Below are 17,135 nucleotides of genomic sequence, written 5' to 3'. Positions count from 1 at the left end.
CACGGGGAGTTGCGGTGGTGAGTAACAATTGTCAGCCAACCGTGGGAGGTTCGAATCTTTATGCTCTGAATGAGCGAGCCACACAGTGAAGAACGGAGACGAGCGTGGTTTGACACTCTGTAAAGGATAGTTGGTCTGTACGCCAATCAGCGCACTTACCCCTAGTGTTTCCTCCTAGAAACCTCACGGGCCATCCAAGTGGGGCCAGCAGCGAGATGAGGGAGTCCTAAGGGGGAAGAAAACAACAAGGCAAGAGCCCAGTAGGGCAGGAAATGAAAGCCGATCGAGGTTGTTGCGGAAATGCTACGCGGTCGGCAAAACCGTCAAGGCAGCCAGCCGATAACAAGCCCACCCAGCTCCTTACCTCTAGCGTCGCTGCAGGCAAGCTGCTCTGCACCTACCCCTCCCACAGGAAACGAAGGTCTGGATAGCCGGCGTGGTTGAACAGACCGTTTCCGGGTTTAAGAGAGGGAGGTGGCGCGCGCACATTGAGGGTGTGTCCGTCTCGTTGCTAGGCAACGGGAAGCCTAGTTGACAAGGCAGACGGTAAAGAAGAAGGACTGCACAGCTCGGGCGCGTTAGTATGAGCGCCATCTTGGAATAGGGTTAGGTATATAACAGTCTGGGGTGCACAGATATGGAAATTACCGTGGACAATGTATATAACGGTCTGGGGTGCACAAATATGGAAATTATCGTGGACAATATGTCCCGAATCATGACTATCTGGCGAGAGTCGTCCAGGGCACCCCGTCATTTAAACCCAGCGTGTCACACTGCAAACGATGTATCCATCTTTGTTCATGCAAGAAGAGTGCTTGTTGGTTTTGTGTGCATGCTATCCAAAGCATGCGTGCCCAGTGAATGACTTTGTCTAGATAATAAAGGCAACAGGTTTTCCGTGCGATGGAGAGAGAGAAAATCAGAATTCACTTAATTCTGATAAGTGCGTAGAAGGTGCTCGCACTAAATAGTGGTTGCGTGCTAATTTTGCAGTGAACCATATCGTAAAATGAACGCTGCCGCCTACGTCAGGTGACCAGGCGCATGTACAAACAAACCCCACGGGGAGTTGCGGTGGTGAGTAACAATTGTCAGCCAACCGTGGGAGGTTCGAATCTTTATGCTCTGAATGAGCGAGCCACACAGTGAAGAACGGAGACGAGCGTGGTTTGACACTCTGTAAAGGATAGTTGGTCTGTACGCCAATCAGCGCACTTACCCCTAGTGTTTCCTCCTAGAAACCTCACGGGCCATCCAAGTGGGGCCAGCAGCGAGATGAGGGAGTCCTAAGGGGGAAGAAAACAACAAGGCAAGAGCCCAGTAGGGCAGGAAATGAAAGCCGATCGAGGTTGTTGCGGAAATGCTACGCGGTCGGCAAAACCGTCAAGGCAGCCAGCCGATAACAAGCCCACCCAGCTCCTTACCTCTAGCGTCGCTGCAGGCAAGCTGCTCTGCACCTACCCCTCCCACAGGAAACGAAGGTCTGGATAGCCGGCGTGGTTGAACAGACCGTTTCCGGGTTTAAGAGAGGGAGGTGGCGAGCGCACATTGAGGGTGTGTCCGTCTCGTTGCTAGGCAACGGGAAGCCTAGTTGACAAGGCAGACGGTAAAGAAGAAGGACTGCACAGCTCGGGCGCGTTAGTATGAGCGCGATCTTGGAATAGGGTTAGGTATATAACAGTCTGGGGTGCACAGATATGGAAATTACCGTGGACAATGTGCCTTTATATAGGGATGACCATGCGCCCTGTTAAGCAAAGGATAATGGAACATAATAGTAACATCCGTTGTCATAAATCTCATACCAAACTGTATGACCACTGTAAGGAGAAGGAACACCTCCCTGAGAGCATTCGATGGACTGTGATTGAATCCCTACCACACCTCAACCAACAAGCACTCTTCTTGCATGAACAAAGATGGATACATCGTTTGCAGTGTGACACGCTGGGTTTAAATGACGGGGTGCCCTGGACGACTCTCGCCAGATAGTCATGATTCGGGACATATTGTCCACGATAATTTCCATATTTGTGCACCCCAGACCGTTATATACATTGTCCACGGTAATTTCCATATCTGTGCACCCCAGACTGTTATATACCTAACCCTATTCCAAGATGGCGCTCATACTAACGCGCCCGAGCTGTGCAGTCCTTCTTCTTTACCGTCTGCCTTGTCAACTAGGCTTCCCGTTGCCTAGCAACGAGACGGACACACCCTCAATGTGCGCGCGCCACCTCCCTCTCTTAAACCCGGAAACGGTCTGTTCAACCACGCCGGCTATCCAGACCTTCGTTTCCTGTGGGAGGGGTAGGTGCAGAGCAGCTTGCCTGCAGCGACGCTAGAGGTAAGGAGCTGGGTGGGCTTGTTATCGGCTGGCTGCCTTGACGGTTTTGCCGACCGCGTAGCATTTCCGCAACAACCTCGATCGGCTTTCATTTCCTGCCCTACTGGGCTCTTGCCTTGTTGTTTTCTTCCCCCTTAGGACTCCCTCATCTCGCTGCTGGCCCCACTTGGATGGCCCGTGAGGTTTCTAGGAGGAAACACTAGGGGTAAGTGCGCTGATTGGCGTACAGACCAACTATCCTTTACAGAGTGTCAAACCACGCTCGTCTCCGTTCTTCACTGTGTGGCTCGCTCATTCAGAGCATAAAGATTCGAACCTCCCACGGTTGGCTGACAATTGTTACTCACCACCGCAACTCCCCGTGGGGTTTGTTTGTACATGCGCCTGGTCACCTGACGTAGGCGGCAGCGTTCATTTTACGATATGGTTCACTGCAAAATTAGCACGCAACCACTATTTAGTGCGAGCACCTTCTACGCACTTATCAGAATTAAGTGAATTCTGATTTTCTCTCTCTCCATCGCACGGAAAACCTGTTGCCTTTATTATCTAGACAAAGTCATTCACTGGGCACGCATGCTTTGGATAGCATGCACACAAAAAACACAGAAAATAAGTCACTAGTAATTGATAGTCAAGGAGCCATTATCTGTGTTTATACTGTTGTTTCTCTTTTCTTTTTCAGTTCCAGAAGGTCCCCTCTGTGGAACCATTACCATACGACACTACTTCAGGTCGTATACTGGTGTCCTGAAAAATTCTTTAAGGAACCAAGTAATTTATGAGCACCCAGGTCCTGATGAATCGCCCTCAGGGCGTGAAACATGTTGACCACTTCTTGCACACAAAGGGTTGAATACGGGTTGGTTCCATTACTTGCCACCCCTTAGTACCCCTTTCCTTTTTACTGAAGCAGGAAGCCTGACCAATAAATTGTTCACCAACAGGACTTCCCTGACTTCTTTTAACTTCACCACCACGCTCACTATTACACTCCCTTTGGCCCCTCACACGCACACACCCGCTGGCCCAGAATTAAAGATCTCCACTAAAAGTGCAGCTTTCATCGCTGCCCGACGGGCATTGCACCGCCAGCCTGCCGAAGGAGCAAGGTACCGATGATGAGGCTGGACAACTATCGACTGGGGCTACAGTTGTGGTCCTGTTGATAGCCTGTGTGAGGTACCTTTTCATTCTGGAATATGGGTCTACACTGCACACTTGAGACCCTTTCTTCACCCCCTGTCTAGATATCACGAGAGAGAATTACAGGTTGAGCTAGAATTCTTGAGCTCTCCCGGGGGAACTCTGTACACCATTTTGTTGTTCATTGTTGTTAGGACGAGTACATTGGACCCCCTTAAATATTGTCCTACCTCCTTTCCCCTTCTTTTGATATCACCATCTCACTAAAAACCAAGCACTCTGCCTTCAGGATTGATAAGGCCTGCCATAAGAGTGACTTATAGGTTTATAAGTGTCAGTGAATAAAGGTAGATAGAGGTAACCTATATCTTAGTAAGGGGTGCATGCACCACCTTATCCAGGCTGCAGTAGCAGACCTGTGGTGCCATTTTGGAAGGCTTCCCAGGGGTGGCATAATACATGCTTCAGCACTGGTAGGCCTCTGGAATACCTATGCCTTTAGTACCTAAGGTACCCTATACTAGGGACTCACAGGGGTAACCCAGTAACCAATCTGGAGTGTACCAGATGTACATGCAATCAATTTAGAGAGGAAGCAGCTAGGCTGGGGTCCCGTTTAACAGGGCCCTAGCAGACTAAAGTCGAAAAACAGTGAAACACCAGCAAAAAGTGGGGGTAAAATATTAAGTAGATCCTACTCTCCTACACATGTAATACTTGAACTGAGATATTCTTCTTGATTTCAGGCATTGAAAATCATTGTGTTATCAAGTTATAGTGAGGATAGTGTCGAAAAATAAGTTAATGTTTAACATGATGTTGTTGGTTGCGTGGAATGTTAACCCTTGTCAAGCAACAGCCTTAAACACTGTCAAGGTGAACCACAAAAATCACTAAATTAACCTGTGCTTAACCCTCTGGTAGCTTGTCACAAAAGTAGTCAGGCTTAACTTAGTGTCAATGTGTAAAGTATTTATGCAGTACACAAAAACAAAAATAAAGGGAAACCTCAGCAAAAGAAAGATCCCACACACATTTGGGAAAGTAGAGTACATTTGAGTAAATTATTGACACTAAAGCAACATAAATCCAATCAGTAGAACCAGAGTTATTAATTTTTAAAGTTTAAGGTAAAAACTAGCATCTAAAAGATCAAAATGTGAATCGTGGCCATCTCTTTTTGCGAGACTGGTACAAGCTGAAAAATAGGGCCGACTGCGATTGGGCGTGAGTCGGTTGCAAAAAGTGGATTGGGCCCAGTCGGTGCCTACCTTCAGACTTGGAATATATGCTGACAAGAAGTTTAAGTTCAGCGTAGCAAGGCTGCTGGTGGCGTATGAGAAGGAGGCGTCACTGTCGGAAAGTCTCCGGAAGAAATCATCGTGAAGATTTGTTCATTTGGACTTAGACTCTAGAAGTTTCTAACCCTCTCAATGTGGCCCCTCGGTATAAAAAGGGGACCCTCTCAATTACTCTTCAGTACACTACACCACTTGAAGCTACTACAGAAGAAGGACTGCCCTGAAGCCTACCCTGCTGTCTGAAAAGGAAGACTGGCACTGCACTCTTCACCCCAGGCAGAAGTGACTCCAAGAGTCAGCTGACTGATCTCCTGTTCTGAGCAACAGGGACACAACATGCTCCAGAGGCCTCCTTGCAACTGCTCAGGTGACCTGCTGCACTAGACTTGCCTCGACCTGTGACTGGACCGACTTGAGCAATGTTGGGCTCTGCTAGAATTAGTTCCTGATCCCCAAGAGGTGCCTCCCAGGTCCTAGACCCTTTGTCTGGCATCATTTGAGCTTTTCCTAAAAGAAAAGGAGAAAGCCTGATGTTTTGGGCATTTAGCAAATGTGAACATTTAATTTTGTGGCAAGATCTTGCTGCCTGCACTGACCACCAAAGCAAAGCTTCAGTGAACATGACTCTTCGTACAATTATATTATTATTATTATTATTATTATTATTATTACAGTAACCAGCAGCAACGACTGGCAATATGAGATCTGCACTTCGCACTACAGCATAGGCAGCCAGCGGTGACCACCAATGCAAAGCTCCATCCACGACATCTGACAGGATCTTTGTGCTACATCGATGACCATCGACATCACTCAGCCTGCTCTTTGGGGAACAGCGCTGACCGTCCATGACACTATCCCTTCTCCCCGCAAACTCCTCCACTGGACAATTCACGCTGGACATTGGACGGTAACTTTTTCAGCAAGACTAAATTGGTCCCTGCATATGGCCCATGCAGTGGTGCTTTATGCTTTTAGGCGCTATACTTACCTTAAATCTTTGCAATTTAATATCTCCAATGTACTGATTAGATAGTCTTCGATAGCTGGGTGGAGACCAAGCACAGGCCTACAGGGCCTGATGGAGCGTCCAGCCAGCCCACTTCATCCAATCTTTGCGCTGCTCTCAGAGTCGCTTTCCTGGCTTGCACGTCCTCGCTCCTTCCGATCTTATCCGCTCCAGCCATGAGAGCAGCACCAGGATAGGTTAAGGGAGTTGGCTGGGTCCGTGGTGGAGTGGAGAAGAAGATCAGGAGGAGTGAGGACGTGTAAGCCAGGTAAGTGACTTATTTTTCTTTTACTCCTGCCCCTTACTTCCATCCCTCCCCTCTCCACTCGGATGCCATGACACTGGTTTGGTCCCCCCCTCCCCCACTCTCCCCCAAGTCCCCATATCTGTCAGCCGCCACTGGGCTTAAGTCACACAGTCAGGGAAGTCACAAGTGCACTCAATCTTAAATTTACATGCAGTCCTTGAGACAAAGAGGACACATAACCCATCTCATGCGAACGTTTAGTATGTCTTTGCCAGTGGGCCGCTAGAGTAAATAAATAAAATATACTCAATAATGTAATGGAATAACTATCAGGTTGCAAGTTGCTGGTATTATTACCACGCACTTCTGATTTGCGGCATTCAGAAACTGGCTCAAATCTTGGTTACAAATAGCACAAGAAGGGCGTTATTTCCCATTACTGACACACAAAGTGAAGTAGAGGGAGAATTCTACCGGTGCAAATCCCTTGCTAATGCAAATTAGTGAGTGTGTACTTTGCCCCTATCAAAAGCTGACCAATCACAATTGAATCTTATATATTTCAGAAGTTGTTCCCTTACCTGTGATGATGTACTAAAGCTTCTGTCTGTTTTGATGGAGGTGGCAGGCCGAACGATCTGCATCTGTCTCATCGGTGGCCTTTGATATTCGGCGCTTGCTGTCACAATACTGTATGCGGGTGGGACCAGTGCTGATTGCCTCTGAAGCAGCTGGAGAATGGCCTGGATGTCGGCAGTCATTTGTGATTCTAGTCTGCAATGAAAACATATAGGAACTATATAATTCAAATGCAATTATTTTATTTTTGTTTGCCCCGTTGAAGCATAGGTGTGTTCATAAGTGTGGAAAAGTGCATTAACTAGATATTGTTTCCTGTTTAACAATGTTGCATTTCGAATTTATTCATTAACAATTTGAATATTATGTGGAGTTAAAAAATAACAAACGGCGATCTGCTGTACAAACACACGCAGAAACACACGCACAAAATGTCACAGTTTATGATAACGAGTTAAACAAGAACTGGAAAAGGTAAAATGTCTCACCTTTAAGAACTATTGGCAGCGCTCGATCGGCGATAAAGAAATGTTTTTGCTGATGGTCTACACAATAACAAAAAAGAAATAGGGGTTCATTTATGAACCCCTGTTTCACGTTTGCTCCACTGGTGCGTCACTTTTTGTGACACACCAGTGGCGTAAAACATGCTCCCTGTTGCGCCATATTTATGAGGTGATGCAAAACCTTACGCCTGCCTCATGGCAGGTGTAAAGGTGATGCAGGCCCTTTCACATGGGGCTTGCCCCATGTGAAAGGAACATTGCCGAAGTTGCATCAGGCTTCCGACACAACTCCAGCAATGCGCCACTTTTTGCACTGACATATACGTCAGTTATACTGACGTATCTGTCCTTCCTTGAGACATGATGCGTCATATTGTAAATGTGACGCATCATTGGTGTCACAAGGAGGGTGCACTGATAAGTGGCGCATCACTGCTTTCAAGGAGCGATGCGTCACTTCTTGTAAATGAGGCCCGAAATAGTGAGGAAAGGAGCGCAATGACGTGTACACATACATGCACGCATACACGTCATGACACAATGGCGCACTAGAGTAATGACTTATCTCTGCATCACCATGCATGTGCATACATATGGGATAACGGTCTGACATTCTGTGTATTTTTTATATTCCATTACAAGATAGCAGATGATACTTGGAGTGGTAATAAAAAAAACATTATATATATAGATTTTAAGGCTGAAGAGGATTTATAGCTCTCCAATTGACTTTGAGTCCTGTCTTAAAGATATGCTGACACGACTCAAGGCAAGAGGCTACTCGGACACCATCCTAAACCAAGCCATAGAAAAGGCTAAATCTAGAACTAGAGAAAGTCTGTTTCCAAGTGTGTTGAAAGACTTGGCATTGGAGGCACCTTCTGAGTCAAGGGATGACTGCCCACGTATGATAACCACATTCAGTAGTGAAGACAGAAAACTTAAAGCTATAATGAAAAAAACATTGGCCAATTATTCAAAGTGACCCTGTGTTGAATCTTAAACTACCAAGTAATCCCAATATTACATTTAGACGGGCCAGATGTATGGGCACTATTTTAGATAAAGCAGCCCCAGAATTAAAATCCAAAATCCCTTAGCTTCAACCTTCCAAAGGCTTTTACACGTGTTCGAGCTGCAGTGCTTGTAAATTTGGCATCGACACTTCTTACTACTCCACCCCCTTTTGTGCCGATCCTAGACCAATTAATGGCAATTACAGTTGCAAAACTGATTACGCCGTCTATGTCCTGACATGCACCTGTGGCCTAAAATACATAGGCAGTACCAAGCTTCAGGTGCATGTCAGGATATTACAACATCTTTGTGCAATTCTGCACAATGATCCGGCCTACCCGGTTGCCCGCCACTTTAGAAGAGTCCACAACAATGACCTATCCTGTTTAAAATACTTTGTGGTGGGGGCGATTCCTCAATTAAAAAGAGGGGGTGACCGTGAACTGCTATTAAGACAGCTCGAAACAAAAATGATACTTGAATTTGATGGTTTAAAAATATAGAAGAAATGCACCATGTTTTGTAGGGGCCTATTTTACTGGTAGATTTTTCATAGAGATTCTTAAGTCTTCACCACCACAGTCTACACACTCCCTTTCAGTTAGGTTCCCTATTGAAGGTTGAGTTGGTGAGTGGCAATGACGATTCCATCACTCACATTGTCCATAATGAAGTTTTTCTGTCTAAAGTGATTGTAACTGTATCTCTCTCTATATATCTGTTTAACATACATATTTATTGTGATGATTATTGAGTTATTCCTTGATGTTAATACTTGTAATATATATTCCCAAATAGTATGTATTTTCTGACTACCTTTTTATACTACTATTTATATAATATTGCATTGATATTTTGTATTGCATTGTGTTTTGTATACATATTTATTACGTATTTATATTTATAGGTTGTGGGTTTTAACTTTTTGATACTGACTGTTTTTAAGAGGTAGATGAAATTCATTGGAAATATAAAGTTATTATATCTCAGGGATTTGAGATGTTCGTAATATGAAAATGATATTATCTCTTGATGTCATCAGTTTTGCACTTTATTCTGCTTGCTTTGCACATATATCTGCACAACTTAATTGCACTTTTCCATCTATTGCTGCTTTGCTGAATTTTGCACATGGAGTTTATAATTATTGACAAGTTTTCTACATATAGCATACGTCCAGAAGACTCTTTCAATTTAGGGTCTTTAAGTGAGACATAATTATGTATTTATACAGTCATCATAAATCAATTTGCCAAATGTATGAAGAAGTATCTAGACATAGTTTTAACTTATTTATTTTAAAACATGTGTTATTATTCATCTTTGCCTGTAAATGCGAATCTTGTCACATTGGGATTTATCCTGTGAGTTTAAATGTGTAGAATCCATGTTGCTAAAACTACAAGTGGTAGTATTTCTTCACTTTTTATTTATTTATCATGTGATAGGTGATGTCACTAAGAGTGGGTGTACACACAGTTGAGCAAATATAAAATAAGCATTTCATGTGTTGTAATGTTGCAGTGTGAACAAGGGCGAGTTAGCCTGAAACACGTAGCTGTTCTCTGTGTGGTTGCAACAATAAACCATCCTTGCTGATTCCTGTGGTCCGTCTCCCTCGTTTGCCGGCGTGCGCTGCTGCCTGAAACGCTACGAAATTCGAGGAGGAGCTTGTATTTCATATATATAATGTAATATGTGACGTCATCAGCAGTGCATTGCAGGCGCGCAAGTTATAGTGAGTCCAACTAACTATAACGTGGGAATTTCAATGGTTTTATGTCAGTAAAATTTCCAGCTAACTATAACTGGCGTGAAACCTATGGTTTTTTCAGTGAATTTAATAGGTTTTTTAAATGCTAATTCCTAACTATAACTAGTGTGAAACCTATGTTTTTTTCAGTGAATTTCATAGGTTTTTTAAATGCTAATTCCTAACTATAACTGGTGTGAAACCTATGGTTTTTTTTCAGTGAATTTCAAAGGTTTTTTTAATAGCAAATTTCTATAGCTATGAAATGTAATATTTTTTATAATGAATCCTATATTGCATATTTATGTAATACTATTTTTTTTATGTATATTGTTCATGTTTTTTTTTTTTTTTGCCCTGGAGCGCTCCCGGTGCACGTCCCTGTGAGCGCACCGGTAAGCGTAGTCTTGCGGCGCGCCCCATACAGCTATACACACACTAGCACATTACTTCTATGGAAACTTACACATACTTACTCTCTTAAACAATCACGTATAGAAACACATGCTTATTTAAACAGGAACTCTTTCAATCTCTCACTCTCACATATACTCACTTATATACATCAATACTCACATATACTAGATTAAAACATATATAGTTACTTATAAAGACACTAGTGAGGCAGGAATTCACTCACTAACACACACATATACACACTCATCCACCCATACAGTCCTGCACATACGCTGTCTTCAAAACACATACAAACAGTGAGTCAGTCATTGATGCATCTATGTGCTAAGTAATACCCCCACCAAACCATACAGATACTAATAAAAAATCTATTAACCCATATACACACACATGTAGCTACTCACCAACCCATGCAGCCACTTATTCACAAAGTGAAACACTGATACATAATATTTAAACATTACTCGCTAATATATGTATTCACTAAGATACACTTAATAAGCCAGTTAAACAATCAATTTAAAAAAAACCCATCCATTTAGACACTTATTTAAACATTTATTCTTCAATCGACCTTTACATATACATATATAAAACATATTGATTTTTCAGAAAGACACACATTCACTGGATGGTGTCATCAGTGATGTCATGAGTGATGTCACTGACCATGTCATGAGTGATGTAATATGTGACGTCATAAGCAGTGCATTGCACGCGCAAGTTATAGTGAGTCCAACTAACTATAACGTGGGAATTTCAATGGTTTTATGCGAGTAAAACTTCCTGCTAACTAGAACTGGTGTGAAACCTATGGTTTTTTCAGTGAATTTAATAGGTTTTTTAAATGCTAATTCCTAACTATAACTGGTGTGAAACCTATGGTTTTTTCAGTGAATATATATATATATATATATATATATATATATATATATATATATATATATATATATATATATATATATATATATATATATATATATATAATGTTTTTGGGTTCCTGCTTTTCTTTTTTGAGGGAGAAGTTACTTTGACATTTTATGCGCTGGCCAGCAGCACATTACAGGAACCCCTGGCTACACATAATCTTCCCCTCAATGCAGGCATCTTTGCACTATGGTGCAAGGGTGCCTGTGTTGGTTCTAGGCAGCTGACCTCAGCGCTAGGGGAAACGCAGGGGTGTGACGCATTCTTGTGAATACGGTACATCTCTGATTTTCAGAATGGAGAAGCGTGGCGTTAGCAATGTATGCTTAATGCCACACGCTTCTCTATTCTGCTATAAATATTCCCCTGAGTAGTATAAAAGAAAAATGAGACAGCGATCAGAGACACAGATAGTTAATATTGTTTCAGACAATATAACTCTTCCCAATTATTTTTTTATACTATATATGTACCTTTCATCTTTTATTTGAACTAGTGGCACAAAGGGCCTTTTCAAATTCCCAGCCATGTCTTTGCCTGCACCTAGACCATGAAAATACTGGGATATTTCATGAGTGCCATTTTAGAGTTAATGACTGATTAGCAAATTTAAGGGAAAACTGGAGTGTAAAAATCCACATTTACAAAAAAAAATAATGTAGGAAAACCCCTTGAGCCCCTCTTGAGAATGCAGTCTCTCTCTCTCTCACTTGCTTCGCTTTCAGCAGTCTGGCTTTGAGTATTGGTGGAAGTGTCTGACAGCCTCTGTGAGAAAGTTTATCCCCTTGTGCTTGTATTATTTTTGTTTTTTTGTGTTTTTTTGCATAAGCAGATTTTTCTGCCCACTCTTAATTTAGGTGTGGACATGTAAATCTAGGCAGGCTTGCAACGGACATTTAAGACTTAGACCTAACAATGTTAATGTTGCGTGCATGGGTACTTTGGTTATGGAAAGAGCCTGCTGACACCAGCAGGCCTATGTCACCTGGGCCATGTGACTCATTGCAGCCAATCCATAACAGAACAGCAGGTGCAAAAATGCGCGTTAACAGGCCCTGTGGAAGAAAAAAGTTGCTGCACATCTGTGAGAAAAAAAACTCATGGACTCAAGATATTAATCTGTTTGATACTTTGTGGTCCTTGTTATTTTCTACTCTAAAATCTCTTTCATTAAAGTTTATGAGCATCCAGTAGGGGAAGAGAACTGTTAGAAATAGGGGTCTCTAGTTGGCAGAGGTAGGTACCTTTGTCCAAATAGGGACCCTTGCTTCTAGTCAGGGTAAGGGGATACACACTTTAGATAACCCCTGCTCACCACCTGGGTAGTTTGGGACGAGGAGACAGATGTATCCCAAAGGCAATGTGTAAAGTATTTGCACTCAAAGCACACAGTAATGCAGTGATAACACCACAAATGGGCACCACACCAGTTTAGAAAAATAAAGTATCTTTATCTAAATTAAACAAGACCAAAATGGCAAAAATCCAACACATATGTAATAAGAATATGATTTTTAAAAGGTTTTAATGGATGGCCCCCGGACGTCTGACGTCACGGTGGGCATGTGCGTCGGATGGCTGGGGCTGTCTGATTTCCGCACACATAAAATCCGCCCGCACAGCAGGAAACTTGCGCCGCAGCGAACGGGTTAAACAACTTGGCCCATAGAAAACTATGGATGCGTTATTTCTCTCAAAGCACATGTAGTTGCGACAAAATTCACAAGGCCAAACAGCGGCAGAGATGGGGAGAGTCAAAAAACAAAGAGATGCATCAGTTTCTGAGACCACTGGGAGGTGATGCAACAGTTCTGCTGAACGCAGGAGAAGTGATGCGTCGAATCTGGTCAGTAGGGGGAAGTTATGCTTGGATTCCGAGATGGTTCTGGTTCGCAGGTAATGAATTGGGAAAACTTCCACACAGGTATGATTTGTGGAAATCCGGGATGAGTCAGTGATTGATGCGTCGAGCGGCGCTGCGTCAGTTTCTTCAGCCACACTCCCTCGATTCGTCGGTTCTTGCAGTAGCGACAGGCACTGTGTCGGTTTTGGCAACAGTGCTGTTTCTTCTCGCACAGCGGTGCTGCTTTGGAAAGATAGCTGCAGGAAGAGCGATGCATCAATTTTCTTGTAGTTGCTTTGCTCTTCCAGCTCCCAACAGCAGGAACAACCTCCAGAGGCCAAACACAGGCACAGGCACTTCTTGGCAGGTCAGAGATCCCTGCAAGGAAGTTCAGGGGAGCTGGGGGTGAAGTCTCTGTGTCCCTGAGACTTCAGAACAGATGGCAAGCTCCACTCAAGCCCATGGAGATCTTCCTCAAGCATGGGGACACAGCACACAACAAAGTCCTTGACCTTTCCTTGGCAGACACAGCTACTGCAGGCCAATCCCAAACAGCACAATGCAAAGGGGCAGTATTTCTCCTCATTGTCTCCAGCTCTTCTCCTTGGCAAAGGTTCCTCTTGATTCCAGAAGTAGTCTAAAGTTCAGAGGTTTTAGGTCTGATACTTACATCCCAAAATGTTTTGTTCTCTTTGTGCAAGGGTCTCTGAGACCAGTCCAACCCAGTTCTGTCCTTACTGTGCAGCAGAACCTCAAGGGGTGGAGACAGCACTGTGCAAGGGAGACAGGCCCTATTCAGGTGCAAGGAAATCTCCTCCCACTACTCTAAATTTACCCAGGGTCTATTCAGCCCAGCTCTGAGTCATCCAGGAAGGGCCAGGCACACCTCAACCCCCCAGTGGCTGTCTACAGTGAATGCACATCCCCAGCCCCTATCACTCCAAAGCCAGTCAGTCAGTACACAAACAAGCAGAGGCACACAGAATGGTTAAGCAAGAAAATACCTACTTTCTAAAAGTGGCATTTTCAAACACCTAATTTAAAAAACATCTTTACTAAAAGATGTGTTATTAAATTCTGAGTTCGGAGAGCCTAAACGTTATTTCTCCATCTTGTGCCAATGGGACGTTATACTTGTAAGATGTTACAAAGCATTTTCCAATCTATCCTGAGGGGCAAGATAGCTTTTCAATAGTGAAACACAAAATTTGCAGTATTTAACTATCAGGACATGTCAAGCACACACACCAGTACATGTCCTCACCCTGCCCAGAGGGGTTTTGGGCCTACCATAAGGGGTCTAACATGTAGGAAAAGGGAAGGTTAGGGCCTGACAAGTGGGTGCACTTGCCAAGTCGACATGGCAGTTAACAACTGCGCACAGACACTGCAGTGGCAGGTCTGAGTTACCATTTCAGAGCTACTCATGTGGAAAAGTAATTGTAACAACAATGTACACAGGAAACACTTGCACGTTGACACTAATCAGCTGTCGCAAAGTGCCCAAAGCATCTAACACAGTAAAAACGAATACCAGCACAGCATAAAAAACACAGGAGGTAGAGGCAAAAAGTCAGAGGAAACCACGCCAAAGATGCCAAGTCTAACAAGAACATTATGCAACAGAGCATGGTTTGCATGTGTGCTGCGTTTAAAATGTGGGTGCCCCTTGGCCCTGCCCAACTCTGGTCTATGTTCTTCCTGTCCCACCCCTCGAAGACTGCCTGGCAGCAGCTATGCAAGGAGTGGGTGGGACAACTGCCGTTTCCACATTGCATTTTAGGGGAAAATCACTGGTCACTAGGAATCCCTTTATCAAATAGATCCCTTATAAACCTTATGTGTAATTCACAAACAATTAAAGTTTTTTGAAGAAAAGCTGCACGTAGTGGGGAAACAATGGGCCGATTCACAAATGCATGTATGAATACTGGTAGCCAAGAAGTTCTATTTTACGCATTCTTGCGCACCTTTATGAATTCGGCCCTTAAACGAAAGATTCCATGACTACAAGTGCAAAAAGAACTGCGCTCTTTCTATTTGTACTAGTTGTGTAATTGGGCATGAGTGGACAATTCACAATATAAATGTTATGGGCCGATTCACACTGGCATGTAAGAGAAGAGTACGTAAACTAGTATTACGTTTGTACTTTTTAGATGCGCTTACATGCCTTTGAGGGAGTGGGTCACTGAATTAATTTATAACCCATCTAGATTTCAATGAGGACATTCCCGGCAACAGCCTAAATCTTGTATTGGTATCAAAATATCTTGGGCCTTATTTATGAAGGCCTTGCGCCACCGGTGCGTCACTTTTTCTCATTTTAAAAGTGACGCACCGGTGGCGCAAGGCCTTCATGAATAAGGCCCCTGGTCACTTATATAGAATTTATTCCTCGCCTTGAACTCTTGGGCTCGTCTCCATTATCACACCCTCCAGGGTGTTCACACGTGTTTTAGCAAGACCTGATCAAACACATTTTTTTTAAAGGAAAACAGCAGCATAGTGAAACCTTCCTTTGGAGACGTCTAACCTCGCTTGACTAATACGGTGTGCGAGGTCAGGTTGACTTTTCAGCTGTGATATCAATTCTGTTACTCAATGTCTTGCAGTCGACTGCCATCTAGTGGCAAAATAATCGTGCAATTTCGGCAAACCTATTTGCGAACGCTTGCACACTGCTACAAGATTTAAAATATTTGCACAGATTTTAACATTTTAACTAAATTGTAAATTCCAGTTAGTGACTCAATAATGCTGATCTAGAGATCTTACATTTTTTTCCCCTCAAAATACTGGTGTGTAACACAATCACACAAACACACTGCAATGCATATGAATACAACACTGGACAATAATGGCAATGACAGGTAACTCAGCCGTGCCCCCTGCCCTCTTCTAGGTTACTGCTAATATCCACTCAGAGATTAGTGGGATACTTGGCAAATATGTCATGCGGGTAAGGTTTTTTTTTTTAGACTTTTCTTCTGACGGGCTTCAAGGCATTCACATAGTCAATACAAGAAACAAACTGGACCCAATTCACAAACTGCATTTTGCAGTGTGTAAAGCAGCAGCACAGTGGTACTACTCAGGTACTACCAAATGCAGTTCACAAACCCATGGCTTGAAACCTCCGCCTTCGCCTCTGTCGCCTTTTCTGTGCAGAGATCTCCACCACTTCTGTCGCAGAGGTCTCTGCATACTTGGGTGTACATTTCAGTAGCGATTAAAGGAAGGACCAGGGAGAGTAATTGGTCATTGGGGAATATCTCTCACTAAATTGGAGTGGTTTATAGAAATGTATGTACAGGCTTAAGGAGGGAACAGCTAATACAAAATTACACTGTCAAAAGAGTAATATTATTGCTATTCATAACCTTCACTTCTAAAGTTACAACAGCCCTAGATCTGCCAAAAGAGGTGTAAATGTACTCCCGCCTCAGAATAAGTCGAGCAACAAACATGGCCAACCACTGGTACTATAACACATGCCCATAGGTAATAATGGCGGCAGGGAAATAAAAAAACACCTAATATCTATCTGTCTGTCTGTCTGTCTGTCTGTCTGTCTGTCTGTCTGTCTGTCTGTCTGTCTGTCTGTCTGTCTGTCTGTCTGTCTGTCTGTCTATCTATCTATCTATCTATCTATCTATCTATCTATCTATCTATCTATCTATCTATCTATCTATCTATCTATCTACTTATCTATGTATCTAATACATAATGGGTAAATGATCCTATATTGCCATTGAGCAATTCTGGTTACATTGTAAACCAAATCCTGAGGTTGCAATATAGGGCCACAGTCCATTTGCTATGTATTTTTTTTTTATATTACATATTTATTTTGTGGTAGTTGTAAGAAACTAGGTTACTGGATGAGGGGCAACCTCAATCCTGGTCAGGGTGAGGCACAAGCAAGCCCCAAATTACCCTGTGCTCAACCCTCTGGTTGCTTGGCACAGAGCTGTCAGGCTTAACCCTAAAGCTATGTATAAAGTTTTTATGCAGCACTTCAAACAGTAATAAAG

At 43.3% G+C, this 17,135-nt stretch overlaps 1 protein-coding gene across 1 annotated transcript in view; it reads right to left on the bottom strand.

The window, feature by feature from the left end:
* Positions 1-17,135, bottom strand: part of LOC147665788 (voltage-gated inwardly rectifying potassium channel KCNH7-like) — a gene marked incomplete at its 5' end in the record, with an annotated part of 344,861 nt that overhangs the window by 10,078 nt on the left and 317,648 nt on the right. The window contains one exon of the mRNA XM_086949481.1: positions 6,638-6,830. Coding sequence (XP_086805607.1) covers positions 6,638-6,830 — 193 coding nt within the window. The remainder of the gene's footprint in view (positions 1-6,637; positions 6,831-17,135) is intronic.

This window comes from Lissotriton vulgaris, unplaced genomic scaffold, assembly GCF_964263255.1.
Source record: "Lissotriton vulgaris unplaced genomic scaffold, aLisVul1.2 SCAFFOLD_2125, whole genome shotgun sequence".
In the NCBI taxonomy this organism is placed as follows: Eukaryota; Metazoa; Chordata; class Amphibia; order Caudata; family Salamandridae; genus Lissotriton; species Lissotriton vulgaris.
Note: the sequence above shows the minus strand (reverse complement) of the source record. Positions and strands in the feature narration are given on the sequence as shown.